Here is a 13,307-nt window from a genome sequence, read left to right as displayed (position 1 = left end):
TGGCTATGAAACAAAGGAAGATATTGGGTATGCTAGAACTGATGAAAACCATAATTTTGATTAAGTTACTTTGATCTTCTATTCCTGGTTGGTTAGATAAGACTCTAGTATAAACCAATAGAACTAGAGGAATGGTGCTCCTAAAGCTGTTAGTACTTTGGAGAAGATAATAGTTAAGAGAGCAATGGAGGGCTGGAGAGATGGCTTAGCGGTTAAGCGCTTGCCTGTGAAGCCTAAGGACCCCGGTTCGAGGCTCGTTTCCCCAGGTCCCACGTTAGCCAGATGCACAAGGGGGCGCACGTGTCTGGAGTTCATTTGCAGAGGCTGGAAGCCCTGGCGCGCCCATTCTCTCTTTCTCCCTCTATCTGCCTTTCTCTCTGTGTCTGTCGCTCTTAAATAAATAAATAAATAAATAAATAAATAAATAAATAAATAAATAAATAATAAAAAAAGAGAGCAATGGAAAAGTGGCCTTGTCTTTTTGTCCAGGACCCCATTCATTTTTGTTCATTAAATATGTATTTAAATGGTTAAGGTTCAATATATAGTGTTATACCATCTGCTTTAACATCTGAGTTCTTCCAATAATAATCTATGTGACTTTGAGCAATGGGATTAGTAAGTATGGAATAATGATGATGTTATGTAACAATGGTATAGGACAGTATAAGGTTGGTGATAAATCCCTTGAAGAAAAGGTATTGTATATTACTTATTTGTAAATTTGTAATAAAATGATCATCAGGTCTGAAGAGTAGTGCGATCTGTATTTGCTCCTTTCTGTGGGAATATGTTCATCCCCATAACAATCACTTTTCCTCAAATGAAGGTCATGATTAACTAAAATAACTAAATATATTTTAGTATTCTGGTTGTAAATTGACAGAAAATGTCAACCTGGTCTTCTTCTGTGTTTAAATAAATTGCAAATTGTGGAAATAATTACTGATGTTAAATATGCCATTAACATTTTCACTATTTAAATTATTTGACTTTTCCCTCAGTTTCCTATAAATTAAATAAACCATAACCATGTTTGAAAATTAAAATGTCTGGGTGAGGTGGTGCATGCCTTTAATTCCAGCACTTGGGAGGCAAAGGTAGGAGGATCATTGTGAGTTGGAGGCCATTCTGAGAATACAGATGAATTCCAGGTCAGCCTGGGCCAGAGTGACACCTTACCTCGAAAAAAAAAAAAAAGTGCACTTTCCTTCAGTTTTAGTGAAATGCTTTTGTTAGGTACTGCTGAAAAGAATTCTTGAGTAACCTTGTAAAAGTGTCCTCCCTGTAATATTTATTATTTTATATTCTTTAATGGTATATGCTATTTAACCTGAAAACTAACATTCACAAAATAATAGAAGTACTTAAATTATAGTACATTAAATGAAAAGCTTCTGGGAAGCTAAGTAAATAACCAACAGGGTAAAGAATTAATCTACAGAATGGAATAGGAATGTGCAAATTATCTAAGAAGGCGTTAATATTCAAATAAGGCACTCAAAGAAACAAGCAAAAACAAAATCATTCAAATAATAAGATGGAAAAATACAAAGGAGCTAAGTAATCAATTTTAATAACAAGTCATATAAATGGCCAATATTCATATAAAAATATAAATCATGCTTCATCAAGACACCATAATAAAGAACAATAGACTCTCACTCCATACCTTTTGACATGGCTGCCATCAAACAGTAGAAATATTATAACTATTGCCAATGATATGGAGTAAAAAGAATCCTTGTACATTTGTTGACAGAATTACAAATCAGTACACTCATTATAGAAATCAGAATGTTAAGAAAGTATGTTCTCTGTGTTTATTACTCATTATTCACAATAAGCAAGATATGGAATAAACCTAAGTGTCCATAAATGTGGATAAATAAAATGTGCTATATATACACAGTAGAACATTTTTCATCTTTAAATACTATTGGAATCCTGGCATTTATGATGTCATGGATGAACCTGGAGGACATTATTTTAAATGAAAAAAGACTCCAGTCATAGAAAGATAATGTGTTGCCCTTTTATAATTTTCTACACTTATATAGTTCCAAATGCTATTCATAAATATATTTTAAAATATTTTATATTTATTTACTTGAGAGACAGGGGGGAGACAACGGGCATGCTAGGGCCTCTAGTCATTGCAAATGAACTCAAAATGCATGTACCACCATGTGCATCTGGCTGATATCAGTTCTGAGGAGTTGAACCTATGTCCTTAGGCTTTGCAGGCAAGAGCCTTAAATGCTAAGCCATTTCTCCAGCCCTTCATAAGTATTTTTTTATAAAACTAAAATTTATGGCAATACAGCACATTCTGTTCATTTGTATCTAACTTACCAAAGGAATGTGTATAAAATATTTTGTTTTGAAAATAATACTGTAAAACAATAACAACCAATGTGTTATTATTTTTTATTTTTCAACCACACTTTATAGTAGATTATAACTACTTGCTATTTCTATTTTAGTAAATTGGCATTTCTGGCAGATGTGAAAAAAAAACAGAAGTATTATTTGTGCTATATAGCAGCTACTCTGTAAAATTAAATTACCTTTATGTATCTTGTTTTTCTTTGCTTTATAGATTTATGCTGCTGCTACCTGTCCCTCTCAAATATTTAGGTGCAGAAATGAAAAGCCAATGATAAAAAATCTAGCTATTATTGTCTCTGCAGTAAGGACATTCTACTTTCCCACTATTTGGTTCTATTCTCCCCCTAATATATCTAACAAATGCATGCAATAATTAGGGGATTAAAATCAGTTCACTGTGTAACAGAAAAATAGTATAACATAGACCCATTCATATATGGAACAATTAATTTTGACAACTAAAGGCTAATAATTTTGACAAGTGTGCAAAGGCAATTCAATGAAGAGACTCTTTAAAAAAAAGTAGTGTTGGCCCAAATGAGTATTCATATGCAAAAAAAGAGGTTAAGTGTATTTTAATCTATTTCTTGCACGATACCAAAAAAATACATATCACACCTAAGTGTGAAACTGAAAAAAATGTAAACTTTCTAGGAAAAGGGATCGCAAAAGACCTTGTGACATAGGATCCTGAAATGAAGCACATGGTACTTTGAAGAAGAAAAGATAGCTTGGATTTCAATCATGACCATCAGCTTCTGCTCTTTGAAAATCATAAAAGGCAATGTTAAAAGAACAGAAAGAGACATAAGTAGATAGCTCAGTGGTTAAAAGTACTTTCATAAAACATCTGATGACCTGGCTTTGATTCTCCAGTACTCATGTAAAGCCAGACACAAGTAATGCATGTGTCTGGTGTTCCTTTGTGATGACATCCCCCTGAGACCTCCCTCCCTACAATACATACATACACAGGCATGTGCACACACACACACACACAGGCACACACACACACACACACACACACACACACACACAGAGAGAGAGAGAGAGAGAGAGAGAGAGAGAGAAAGAGAGAAATAAAAGTTTAAAAGAGAACAAATAATGTCTATACTGGAAGAAAGAAATATATTTTACAACGTCAAAACTGATAAAGGACTTGTACCTTCAGTATGAAAAAAAAAGCCTGAAAACTTTATACTAACACAAACAGCATTCCCTTTTTAAATAGACAAAATATGAATATGTATTACACAGAAGATATGTGAATGGTTAGTCAGATCATTAAATGATGAGCTACATCACTAGTCAATACGGAAATGCAAATCACAATAATATACTACTCTCTTTCTTAATGGCTCTATTTAAAAAGATTAACCACACCAACCATTTTTACTGGTTGTGATAATGAAAACAACTTGATTGAGATACAGGTAATTTCTTATAAAGTTAAATATGCACCTACCGCATAAGCCAGCCTTTCGACCCCTAGGTATTTTTTTTTCTAAAATAAATGAAAACATATGTCCATACAAATAATTGTATGTTCAAAGATCATAGCAGCTTTTTTCATGGTAGCTCAGTACTCAAAATTATACAAATGCATGCTTTTTAACGAATTGTTGTTCTTCCAATAATGGATCACTACTCAGAAAAAAAAAACAACCTTTTTATATGCTCTTTCTCTCTCTCTCTCTCTCTCTCTCTCTCTCTCTCTCTCTCTCTCTCTCTCTCTCTGTGTGTGTGTGTGTGTGTGTGTGTGTGTGTGTGTGTTTGTGGTGAACATGGTCATTTATGTGTAGGTTCTTGTGTAAGTGTGTGTGCAGTTAAAGGCCAGTGGTTGACATCAGGGATCTTCCTAAATCTACGTCCACAATAATTTTGAATCAGATTCTTTCAGTGAACACAGATCTCACTAGTTTTGTTTAGAGAAGTTATTCATCATTTCCCAGGGATCCTGTAGTTCCCACCTTCCTAGGGCTAAGATTGCAGGCACACCATTGTGTCTGGCTTTTACAATATGAACTCATATCAAAACACTTATGCTAGTGAAAGAATACAGCACAATCATAGATACTCCACAATATCTTTTATTTAAAATTTTAGAAAATGAAAATTAATCTCTAAAAACAGAACACAGATTGGTGATTGCCAAGGGACAAAACAAAGGACTCAGAGGAGCATCAGGAAATTTTGAGTGTGAAAATAATTTGTTACCTTAAGGGTGATGATGATTTCATAGATATATTCATTTATTAAAGTTGTTGTGCATGCTATATTTTAATACAGCTGTTTTAAAAAGAAGATTAACTTATGTACAGAGAAAACCTGCCAGAATATCTCCTTTGGAAAACTTTGAAAGAAAAAATCCCCAAAATAAATGATCTTTAATGTTCATTTTTATACATATACAACAAAAAATGTTGCTATCTTATTTTGTGTATACATGTCTGTATCAGATGTGGTAGATTGAAGGGATTGTTTAATCACATCAGGAAATTTATTACAGTTGTCAAAGGGCTTTGTTGGTTTAAGTGATCTAACAGAATTTGTGTTAAACATCAGTTCGTATAAAGGATAAACTTTTAGCCCTCCCCTGAAAAATATAAAATAATAGAACAAAGAACATATTCTTATTTAAGAAATTTGCATATGATCTTACAATGAAAATGCATATATAATATACTTGAACTAATATTGTAAATATATTCACAGTAGAAAATACATGGGATGAAATTGGTTACATAAAGAAATATTTATTTTAGGAAACCACTCTATAAAATAACAAAATAATAGACAATATACTATAAAAATAATAGCGTAGCATAATATGCCTAAGGTAAGAAATGCACAACCAGAACAGAATATAGAATATAGCAGAATATAATTAGGAAAAGTCACCTAATATCAACTATTGTCATAGTGTACAGCTAAGGAAAATAACTTTTCAATTAAAAAAAATCACAATAGTTCATTAACATATTGTTTTAGTATTGAAGGATAGGAGAAAACTAGCCTTTTGAAGGTAACTTTAGTTAGAGATTGAGGACTAATGAAAACCAGTACCCCACATGCCACCTCACCCTGGCACAAGAATGGAACTCTTGCCCGAAATGGAACCCATGTGTGTTTGAGACTGCTGTACTGTCGCCCCTGCTGCTCACAGTCTAAAACATTACCTAAATGGGCCCAGGTCCACTGGCTCTGGAATTCTTGCACCGAATATACAAACTGTCTTCTTCCTGTCGCTACCACACCTACTCCACCCTACTAAGCTCTGCTCCTGCTCTGCCCCACTCTTCTTTGTCTGGGCTACAGGAACACACATGAGTCTGGTTTCTTCCTCACCCAGCCTGGCTGAATCAAAAGGAGTGTATAACTGTTTCTTGCTCTGGGAGAACTCTTCACTTGCCTCTGCTTCTGCTTTATAGTTTGGGGTAGATTCTTTTTTGTTGTTGTTGTTTTGGTTTTTTGTTTGTTGTTGTTGTTGTTTTTTCGAGGTAGGGTCTCAATCTAGCCCAGGCTGACCTGGAATTCACTATGAAGTCTCAGGGTGGCCTCGAACTCATGGCAATCCTCCTACCTCTGCCTCCCAAGTGCTGGGATTAAAGGAGTGCACCACCACGCCCGGCTGAGTTTGGGGTAAATTCCTACTTTTAATTGCATGCATGATTTTCTTCTGGCCTCCTAATTTATCACATCCTTATTTCCCTTACACCCCAGATCTACCATGTGTGTGCTTTCATTGACTCACCATATAAGTACTTTCACTGTCTCTAGGTCTGCTATCTGTGATTTCTTTAAACTCAGGGTAAGCATGAGTGTAACTGTCCATTACTCATTTTCCTCTGGATTTCCTGGTCTCTCCTTTGGTATTTCCCCTCTTATTTTTCCTTGAGCCTCATCATTTGCCCTCTTAACTTATCTCCACAGGAAAACACATGGAGGAGGCCATGTGTTCCTTCTAAGTCTCCCTACATATAAACCTAAGTTCTATCTTTCCATGTGTTTGTAAACCTACTTCAGTCTTTCCTCGAAAGGCTAAGTTTAAATCCCCTCCATGTGTTGTGGCTCTACTCCAGTCTTCCCCCACAAACCATCAACTTCTCTTGAATAAACCTTATAACCCACAAGAAAGCCTGTTAACTACTTTGCAGATGTTTGTGACTCTGCTCTTCATAGAGCCAAATCTCCCTTAAATAAATGCCACAATTTGTGATTCCTCAATTAAAATAAACCCCACAATTTGTGATTGTTTTTCCTAAATAAACTTGGTAATTCATAATTTGTCCTTCTTGAGTCTGACTTTATCAATTCTTTGTTAAAGGTAGGACAGAACCCAAACTTGGGGGACCCCTGCTGAACCCCCTAAATCCAGCATCAGTATGTGAATTTTACAAGTTTATTTCCTTATTTTCTTCTCAAAAAATTTCCAATATCAGTGTGTAAAAATTATAATCTAAGATAATGAAATGCTTCTAAATTGATAAATTTAGAATTGTTTTACCAAGACCTAGTTGCCCAATGTTTGTTATAAGATTTAAAACTTCTAAAATACTCATAGTTGACTTAATTCTAGGACAATGTAATTTTATATTCGGTATTTTACCACTCAATAATTTCTTTCTTAATTCAGTTGGGAAGAAGCAAATGCCATAGATACTTGTCAATTGGAGAATAAACATATGACATTTAATCTTACAAGTAATCTAAGAAATATGCATTCATAATATTGATAAATTATTTTGGAGGCATCCCCTAAAATTTGCATAGTGATTAAGCCTTGGTGTCTTGATTTTTTTTAAATAATTTTTCTTTTATTTATTTGAGAGAGAAAGAGGCAAAGAGAGTGAGAAAATGGGCATACCAGGGCCTTCAGCCCCTGCAAACCAACTCCAGATGCACGTGTCACCTTGTGCATCTGGCTTACATGGGTCCTGAAGAATTGAACCTGGGTCTTTTGGCTAGTGCCTTAACTGCTAAGCTATATCTCCAGCTCTCTTTAGTTGATTTAATTACTATATATTTCAACAATGTGACAGTCAAAACATTTCAGTTTCAAAAGCACAGAAAAAAAAAACCAAAAACCAACTCAATTCAGTATCTTAAAACTACAGTATTACTGAGTCAAGTCTCAGCTTCATAAGTGTTTGAGATCAGTGTTGATTTATAGTAATATTTTTTTGTTTCATTATTATTTCAGAAAGTACAGCCAAATGAATAGAAAATAGAATTCAGATAGACCCAACCAGTGAAGTTAATGTGGTAAAAGAGATATTTAAAATAAGTATAGATGAAAACATTATTCATTAAATGGTAAAATTATGTAGCTGTAAAATAAATTTAAAAATATCTACTGTTACGATTATAGCTCAATGGTAGAGTACCCTAGCACATGTGAGCCCCTATGTTCCATACACAGCCCTGTAAAACAAACAAATAAACTAAACAAATAAAATGAATAAATCTGGGTTCCTAACACATAGCTGATTCAAAAGTACTTATTCCTGATGCTACAAAACTTACCATGTTAACAACAACAACAACAAACCACTAAACTACTGGAACATACAACAAAAGAATGCTCGTTTTAAAAATATGTCAATTAATTTAACTACAACTACTAAGTTGCAGAATAATATATGTATATCCTGTGGATTGAAATAATTGTATCTATAGTAGAATGTTTGTGTTAAAATTGCAAAATGAAAGGTAAGTTCATTGTATTTGCCATTATACTGTAATGCATCTAGTAATGTGCCTGGCACAGGAAAGGCAGGATAATATACCATTTGAACGATGGAATAAATGAACTCATGCATTGTAAATGGTTATAACTTTATGGAGGTAACTAAGATAAATAAAATAACAAAATAAGCTTACAGTTTATGCAATACTGTAACTTATATGAAGAAATCCTATGATAAATTTCTTAAATGTAAACAATATATTTTAGAAGTTTCCAGGAACATCTATTTTATAACATGAAAAGTGTGTATATAATGAATGTAACTATTTGGAGATATATCTTCTCCCCAGTAGGCATCTGTTTAACTATATTATGGCAGTTATTTTCATGAAATGAGCATCTATTTAAAATAAGATATTGATTTATCCTAAAATATAGACATAATTAATGAATTACATTAGCAAATTACAAATCCAGATAAAATAGTAAACATAAATAAGCAGGTGCATATATACACAAGTAAACTTCTGGAAAGAAATTCATCAAAATATTAGTAATAGTATTATTTTGTTGTTGAAATTAAATTTTTACTATCACTGATATTTTCTATATTGAAATTTTATCCTCAGAATTTATATATAATTTGACAAAAATAAATTAAATTCAAAATTAGAAAAGCTTTTATTTCCTAATTTAAAAATGTGTGAGTAAATGACAAAGAACAAACTCTATACTGAAAAGTATTGCAAAAAAGATAGTTTAACTTTTCCATCTTTCCATATTTAAAAATTATAAGATAATATTTTATACTTAATATAGTACTTTTATTTTATGACCAAGTTAAAAAAGTGAAAGTGGCTAGGTAGGTTATTTTGTCATTAGTATGCCAAATCACCTCTGAATTTTTATGCTTCTGCAGAAATATAAAGCTATCTTCCAATCAAATCTCTAAGAGACTGTATGCTGTGAATTTTTATTCAAGTACAAACGGGTAATATTTGTCATTCATAAAAATGGACTAATATGTTCCTTACCTTTCAAGGAAAAGTAAACACTGGTCTTTTTGGCTGTACCAAGGGAGTTGTTCTTTAGCAGAAATGAATCCTGTAAATAAAAAAAAAAATGTATATACCTGTTTTTAAACTTATTTTTTGTAAAAGTTTATTCACATTTTACTGGACTTGTAAATCATTCTTCAATATAGATTAAATCTTATAATATTAGAACAATATTGGTGACAGATGACATCGTAAACAGTGACAGAGGATGCACTTTCATTCGCACCAATACCCCCTCCCATCCTGCAATTTGTGGAACTGAAACCTGCTGCACAAAAGTCTAAAACAAACCGTCTGCTTTTCAATAATACTATCTAACATTTGAATACCCCTTTGTTTTATCTGAAACGTTGCTAAAAGCATTGAAAAGGACTACGTGGCAATTCAGCAGCAAGGCTGGGATATATTATATGACAGTTTAGAAGGAGAAATACAATAAAAAAAATGGTGTAACTGACTCACGGCAACTTGGGTTCGCAAACCTTGTAGATGGATATAAACCAGGCTTGCCAAACATCACAGACAAGATTTATTAAATCTGCTACGTGGAATGCAATATGCCTGCTGTCTAGCCCCTCCCCCCTCTGTCAATAAATGACTCCCCTCTTTTCCAGTGCAAAAACACACTCTCATAGAATATTTAGAGAAAATCAGGGATTTTTCCCCCAATCATCCATAGTCACAATATCCAATGACGCCATTTAGAGCATTTCTCTCTGCCTGTCTCTCTCTCTCTCTCTCTATTAAACAGTGTTGTCAAGAGGCCCGTGACCAGACAAATGGGGATTCAGGATGGACAGTTGAGGAGGAAGACCCTCCTTCCCGTGTTACGAACTCTGGATGGTATTTTTACCTCCTACCTATGCTTTATTTGGTTTATTTGTATCCTTTGAAATTTAAAGCTATAAAGCTAGAATTTGGAGATGGGGACCGTCTTGCAGGGGTGTGTGCCTCAGCCACCTCAGAGCATCTGGGAAGGTGGGAGGAACCGGGGAAGCGGCTTTGCGATTTGGCTATTGGTTTGGGCGTAATGTTTGTCAATCAAGGTTTCCCAGCCAATGAAGAGCGAACTAAAGCACTCTGGGATGGAAATTACTGGAGGTCTGTCTGCAAGGGGTGGGGGCTCGCGAGCTAAACCGAGAAGAGATTTGGGGTCTCGCAGCGCGCTATTCCGTTGCGGCTCGCCTCGGTCGGCCCTAGCTGCTGCCGGAGAGGCCTTGTCGGCCTTATTGCCGCGGCTGCCGCCCAGGCTCCGGCCATCGCTTCCTCCGCATCGCCGCATCTGCAGCCGCAAGCCTTCGGGTACTGCGGCCCCTGCTGCCGCCACCTTCGCAGCCCGGGTCTTCACCGCGCCACTCAAGCATCCGTGAGTCGTTCTCTGCCCACCTCCGGGCGCTCGGTCTCTGAGGTAGCGACTACCTAAAAGAGGTTTGCAGGGCTTGCATCATGGCAGACGCAGATCTTAAGATGGTCACGGAACCTGCTGCTGAGGGGGTTGCTGAAGAGGCGATGGCTAGCTCAGCTAGTGATTCTGGGGAAGAATCTGACAGCAGTAGCTCTAGCAGCGCCACTACTAGTAGCGGCAGCAGCAGCAGCAGCAGCAGCAGCAGTAGCAGCAGCAGCAGTGGCAGTTACTTTTACCGAAAGAAGAGGATACCTGAACCTTTCAGAGGGGCACGGCGGGAGCCCTCTGGTAAAAGTTTCGTGGATAGCCTGCCTCAGGCAGTTAGAAATAGGGTGCAGGCACTCAGAAATATTCAAGATGAATGTGACAAGGTGGATGGCTTGTTCTTACAGGCAATTCATGATCTTGAAAGAAAATATGCTGAACTGAATAAGCCTTTATATGATAGGCGATTTCAAATCATAAATGCTGAATATGAACCTACAGAAAAAGAATGTGAATGGAATTCAGAGGATGAGGAGTTCAGCTGTGATGAGGAAGTGCAGTGTGACACCCCCAGTGAAATGCCACCCTTAGAGGGTGAAGAGGAAGAAGCCACTAAAGAAAGATGTGAGGAAAAGGTTGAGGAGAAGGAAGGTCCTAAAGAAATCCCTGAGGTGAAAGCTGAAGAAAAGGAAGTTCGTGAAGAAATTCCTGAGGCCAAAATTGTTGAAAAAGAAGTTCTTAAAGAAACTCCTGAGATAAAAGCTGATGAAAAGGAAGTTCCTATAGATACTCTTGAGTTGAAAGCTGAAGAAAATGCTGATTCTACAGATTCTGTGGAGGCATTTCCAGAAGCAAGAGAAGATCCCAGAGAAGCCCCTCAAGAGAAGGTAGACCGCAAGGAACAGGCTAAAGGAGCAGAGTCTAATGCAAGGCCTAAAGTAAGAGAGGCACAAAAGAGACTTTCTGAGACAAGGCCTAAAGAAAGAGTGAATCTTAAAAGAGCTCGAAAGGGAAAACCTAAAAGGGAAGCTCCTAAAGGCATTCCCAACTATTGGCTGACTGTTTTAAAGAATGTTGACAAGCTTGGGCCTATGATTCAGAAGTATGATGAGCCCATTTTGAAGTTCTTGTCTGATGTTAATCTAAAGTTCTCAAAACCTGGCCAGCCTGTAAGTTACACCTTTGAATTTCATTTCCTGCCTAATCCATACTTCAGAAATGAGCTGCTGGTGAAGACATACATAATAAAATCAAAACCAGATCATAATGATCCATTCTTTTCATGGGGATGGGAAATTGAAGATTGCAAAGGTTGCAAGATAGATTGGAGAAGAGGAAAGGATGTTACTATTACAATCACCCACAGTCGCACAACTGCTACTGGAGACATTGAAATACTGCCAAGAGTTGTTCCCAATTCATCATTCTTCAATTTCTTTAGTCCTCCCGAGATTCCTACGATTGGGAAGCTGGAACCAATAGAAGATGCTATCCTTGATGAGGACTTTGAAATTGGCCAAATTTTGCATGATAATGTGATCTTGAAATCAATCTATTACTACACAGGAGAAGTGAATGGTACCTACTATCATGATGGCAAGTATTATGGAAACGGGAAGTACTACAAATAAAGAAGGGGCTAGTTAAGATTCTTCAAGAATCTTAAAAATTCTTGCAAGCAGAAATGAAGATGGATCAATATAGCCTTGAAAATAAAACCTTCCCTATAACTTGAACAGAGTTACTGGTTATAGTCCTGTGTTTCTGTGTTTTCTTGGTAGTCCATGTAGAAAATGTTCTAAAAACTGTCTTAAGTATCAATTCTATCTAGCCTGTGGTAGTATAATGTTCTTCAAAATATGTAAACTGCTGTTATATCTAAAGCATGTTGTGTTTGGTGCTATAGTAATGATTTTTGTGAAGTTCTTTGGTCATGTTCCTATTAGATTGTACCTGTGGAAACTGTCAGAATCCTTATACAAATACTTGCTTGGAAACACATGCACACACACACACAATGTTCTTAACTACCCATGCAAATGTGTTTTCTTTCTTTTTTTTTCCAGCTCAGAAGACTAAGAGGATAAATATGCTTGCACTAGCTGTGCCTTCTTTTCTTTGCTATAGAAATAAAGTACCTAGACCACTAAAATATGTTTTTGTGTAATGTTACTGCTTGGACAAAAAAAATTCCTGCATACAGTTTAAATGTTAATTACTGCATTTGATTTCTGTGAATTTATGTGAAATACCAGCCTATAAATTCTATAATGAAGCTATTGTTTTAAACTAAGACATGAAATATGGCATAGTATTTTTTTAAAGTTGCCTCATCTTATAATGTGTAACTAAAAGCTAAAGAAACCACACTTTCTTTGTTATATGTTGTACTTTGCCTTTCTCTAACAGTGGTTGTTTCATTTGATACTATTTTTCATTTCCATTTAATTACAACCTAAAATGAATGTAAAATAATCTTTAATGCTATAAAAATGAGTATTTTGCTGTTATAAAAAATGATATTATCATACCCAAACTAGAGCAAACTAAGGAAAATAAAAATTTAATAAAGATGACTATGTTAACTTTGATATATTTCCTAGATTGTAAGCTCCAACTAGAAGATACCCATTCAAGTTGTTGGAGAGGAATGGGATGGGAGGAATAAGAGGAAGGTGGACATAGAAGAAGGAGAAGAGATTGGTAAAAGAAGGTAAGGGGGCTGGAGAGATTGCTTAGTGATTAAGGTGCTTGCCTGCAAAGCCTAAGGACCCAGGTT

At 35.6% G+C, this 13,307-nt stretch overlaps 2 protein-coding genes across 2 annotated transcripts in view; one reads left to right on the top strand and one right to left on the bottom strand.

The window, feature by feature from the left end:
• Positions 1-10,121, bottom strand: part of LOC101615656 (protein FAM133A) — a 70,376-nt gene extending 60,255 nt beyond the window's left edge. The window contains exons 1-2 of the mRNA XM_004666753.2: positions 9,999-10,121; positions 9,115-9,184 (exon numbers count right to left, since the gene is read on the bottom strand). The gene's annotated coding sequence lies outside the window, so the exon portion shown is untranslated. The remainder of the gene's footprint in view (positions 1-9,114; positions 9,185-9,998) is intronic.
• Positions 10,122-10,291: 170 nt separating this feature from the next.
• Positions 10,292-13,104, top strand: Nap1l3 (nucleosome assembly protein 1 like 3). Its single transcript, XM_004666745.2, has one exon. It carries the CDS (start codon positions 10,585-10,587, stop codon positions 12,157-12,159), a length of 1,575 nt encoding a protein of 524 aa, XP_004666802.1. The 5' UTR covers positions 10,292-10,584; the 3' UTR covers positions 12,160-13,104.
• The last annotated feature ends 203 nt before the right edge of the window (positions 13,105-13,307 follow it).

This window comes from Jaculus jaculus, chromosome X (assembly GCF_020740685.1).
Source record: "Jaculus jaculus isolate mJacJac1 chromosome X, mJacJac1.mat.Y.cur, whole genome shotgun sequence".
Classification (NCBI taxonomy): domain Eukaryota; kingdom Metazoa; phylum Chordata; class Mammalia; order Rodentia; family Dipodidae; genus Jaculus; species Jaculus jaculus.
This window is presented reverse-complemented; position numbering and strand designations above follow the sequence as displayed.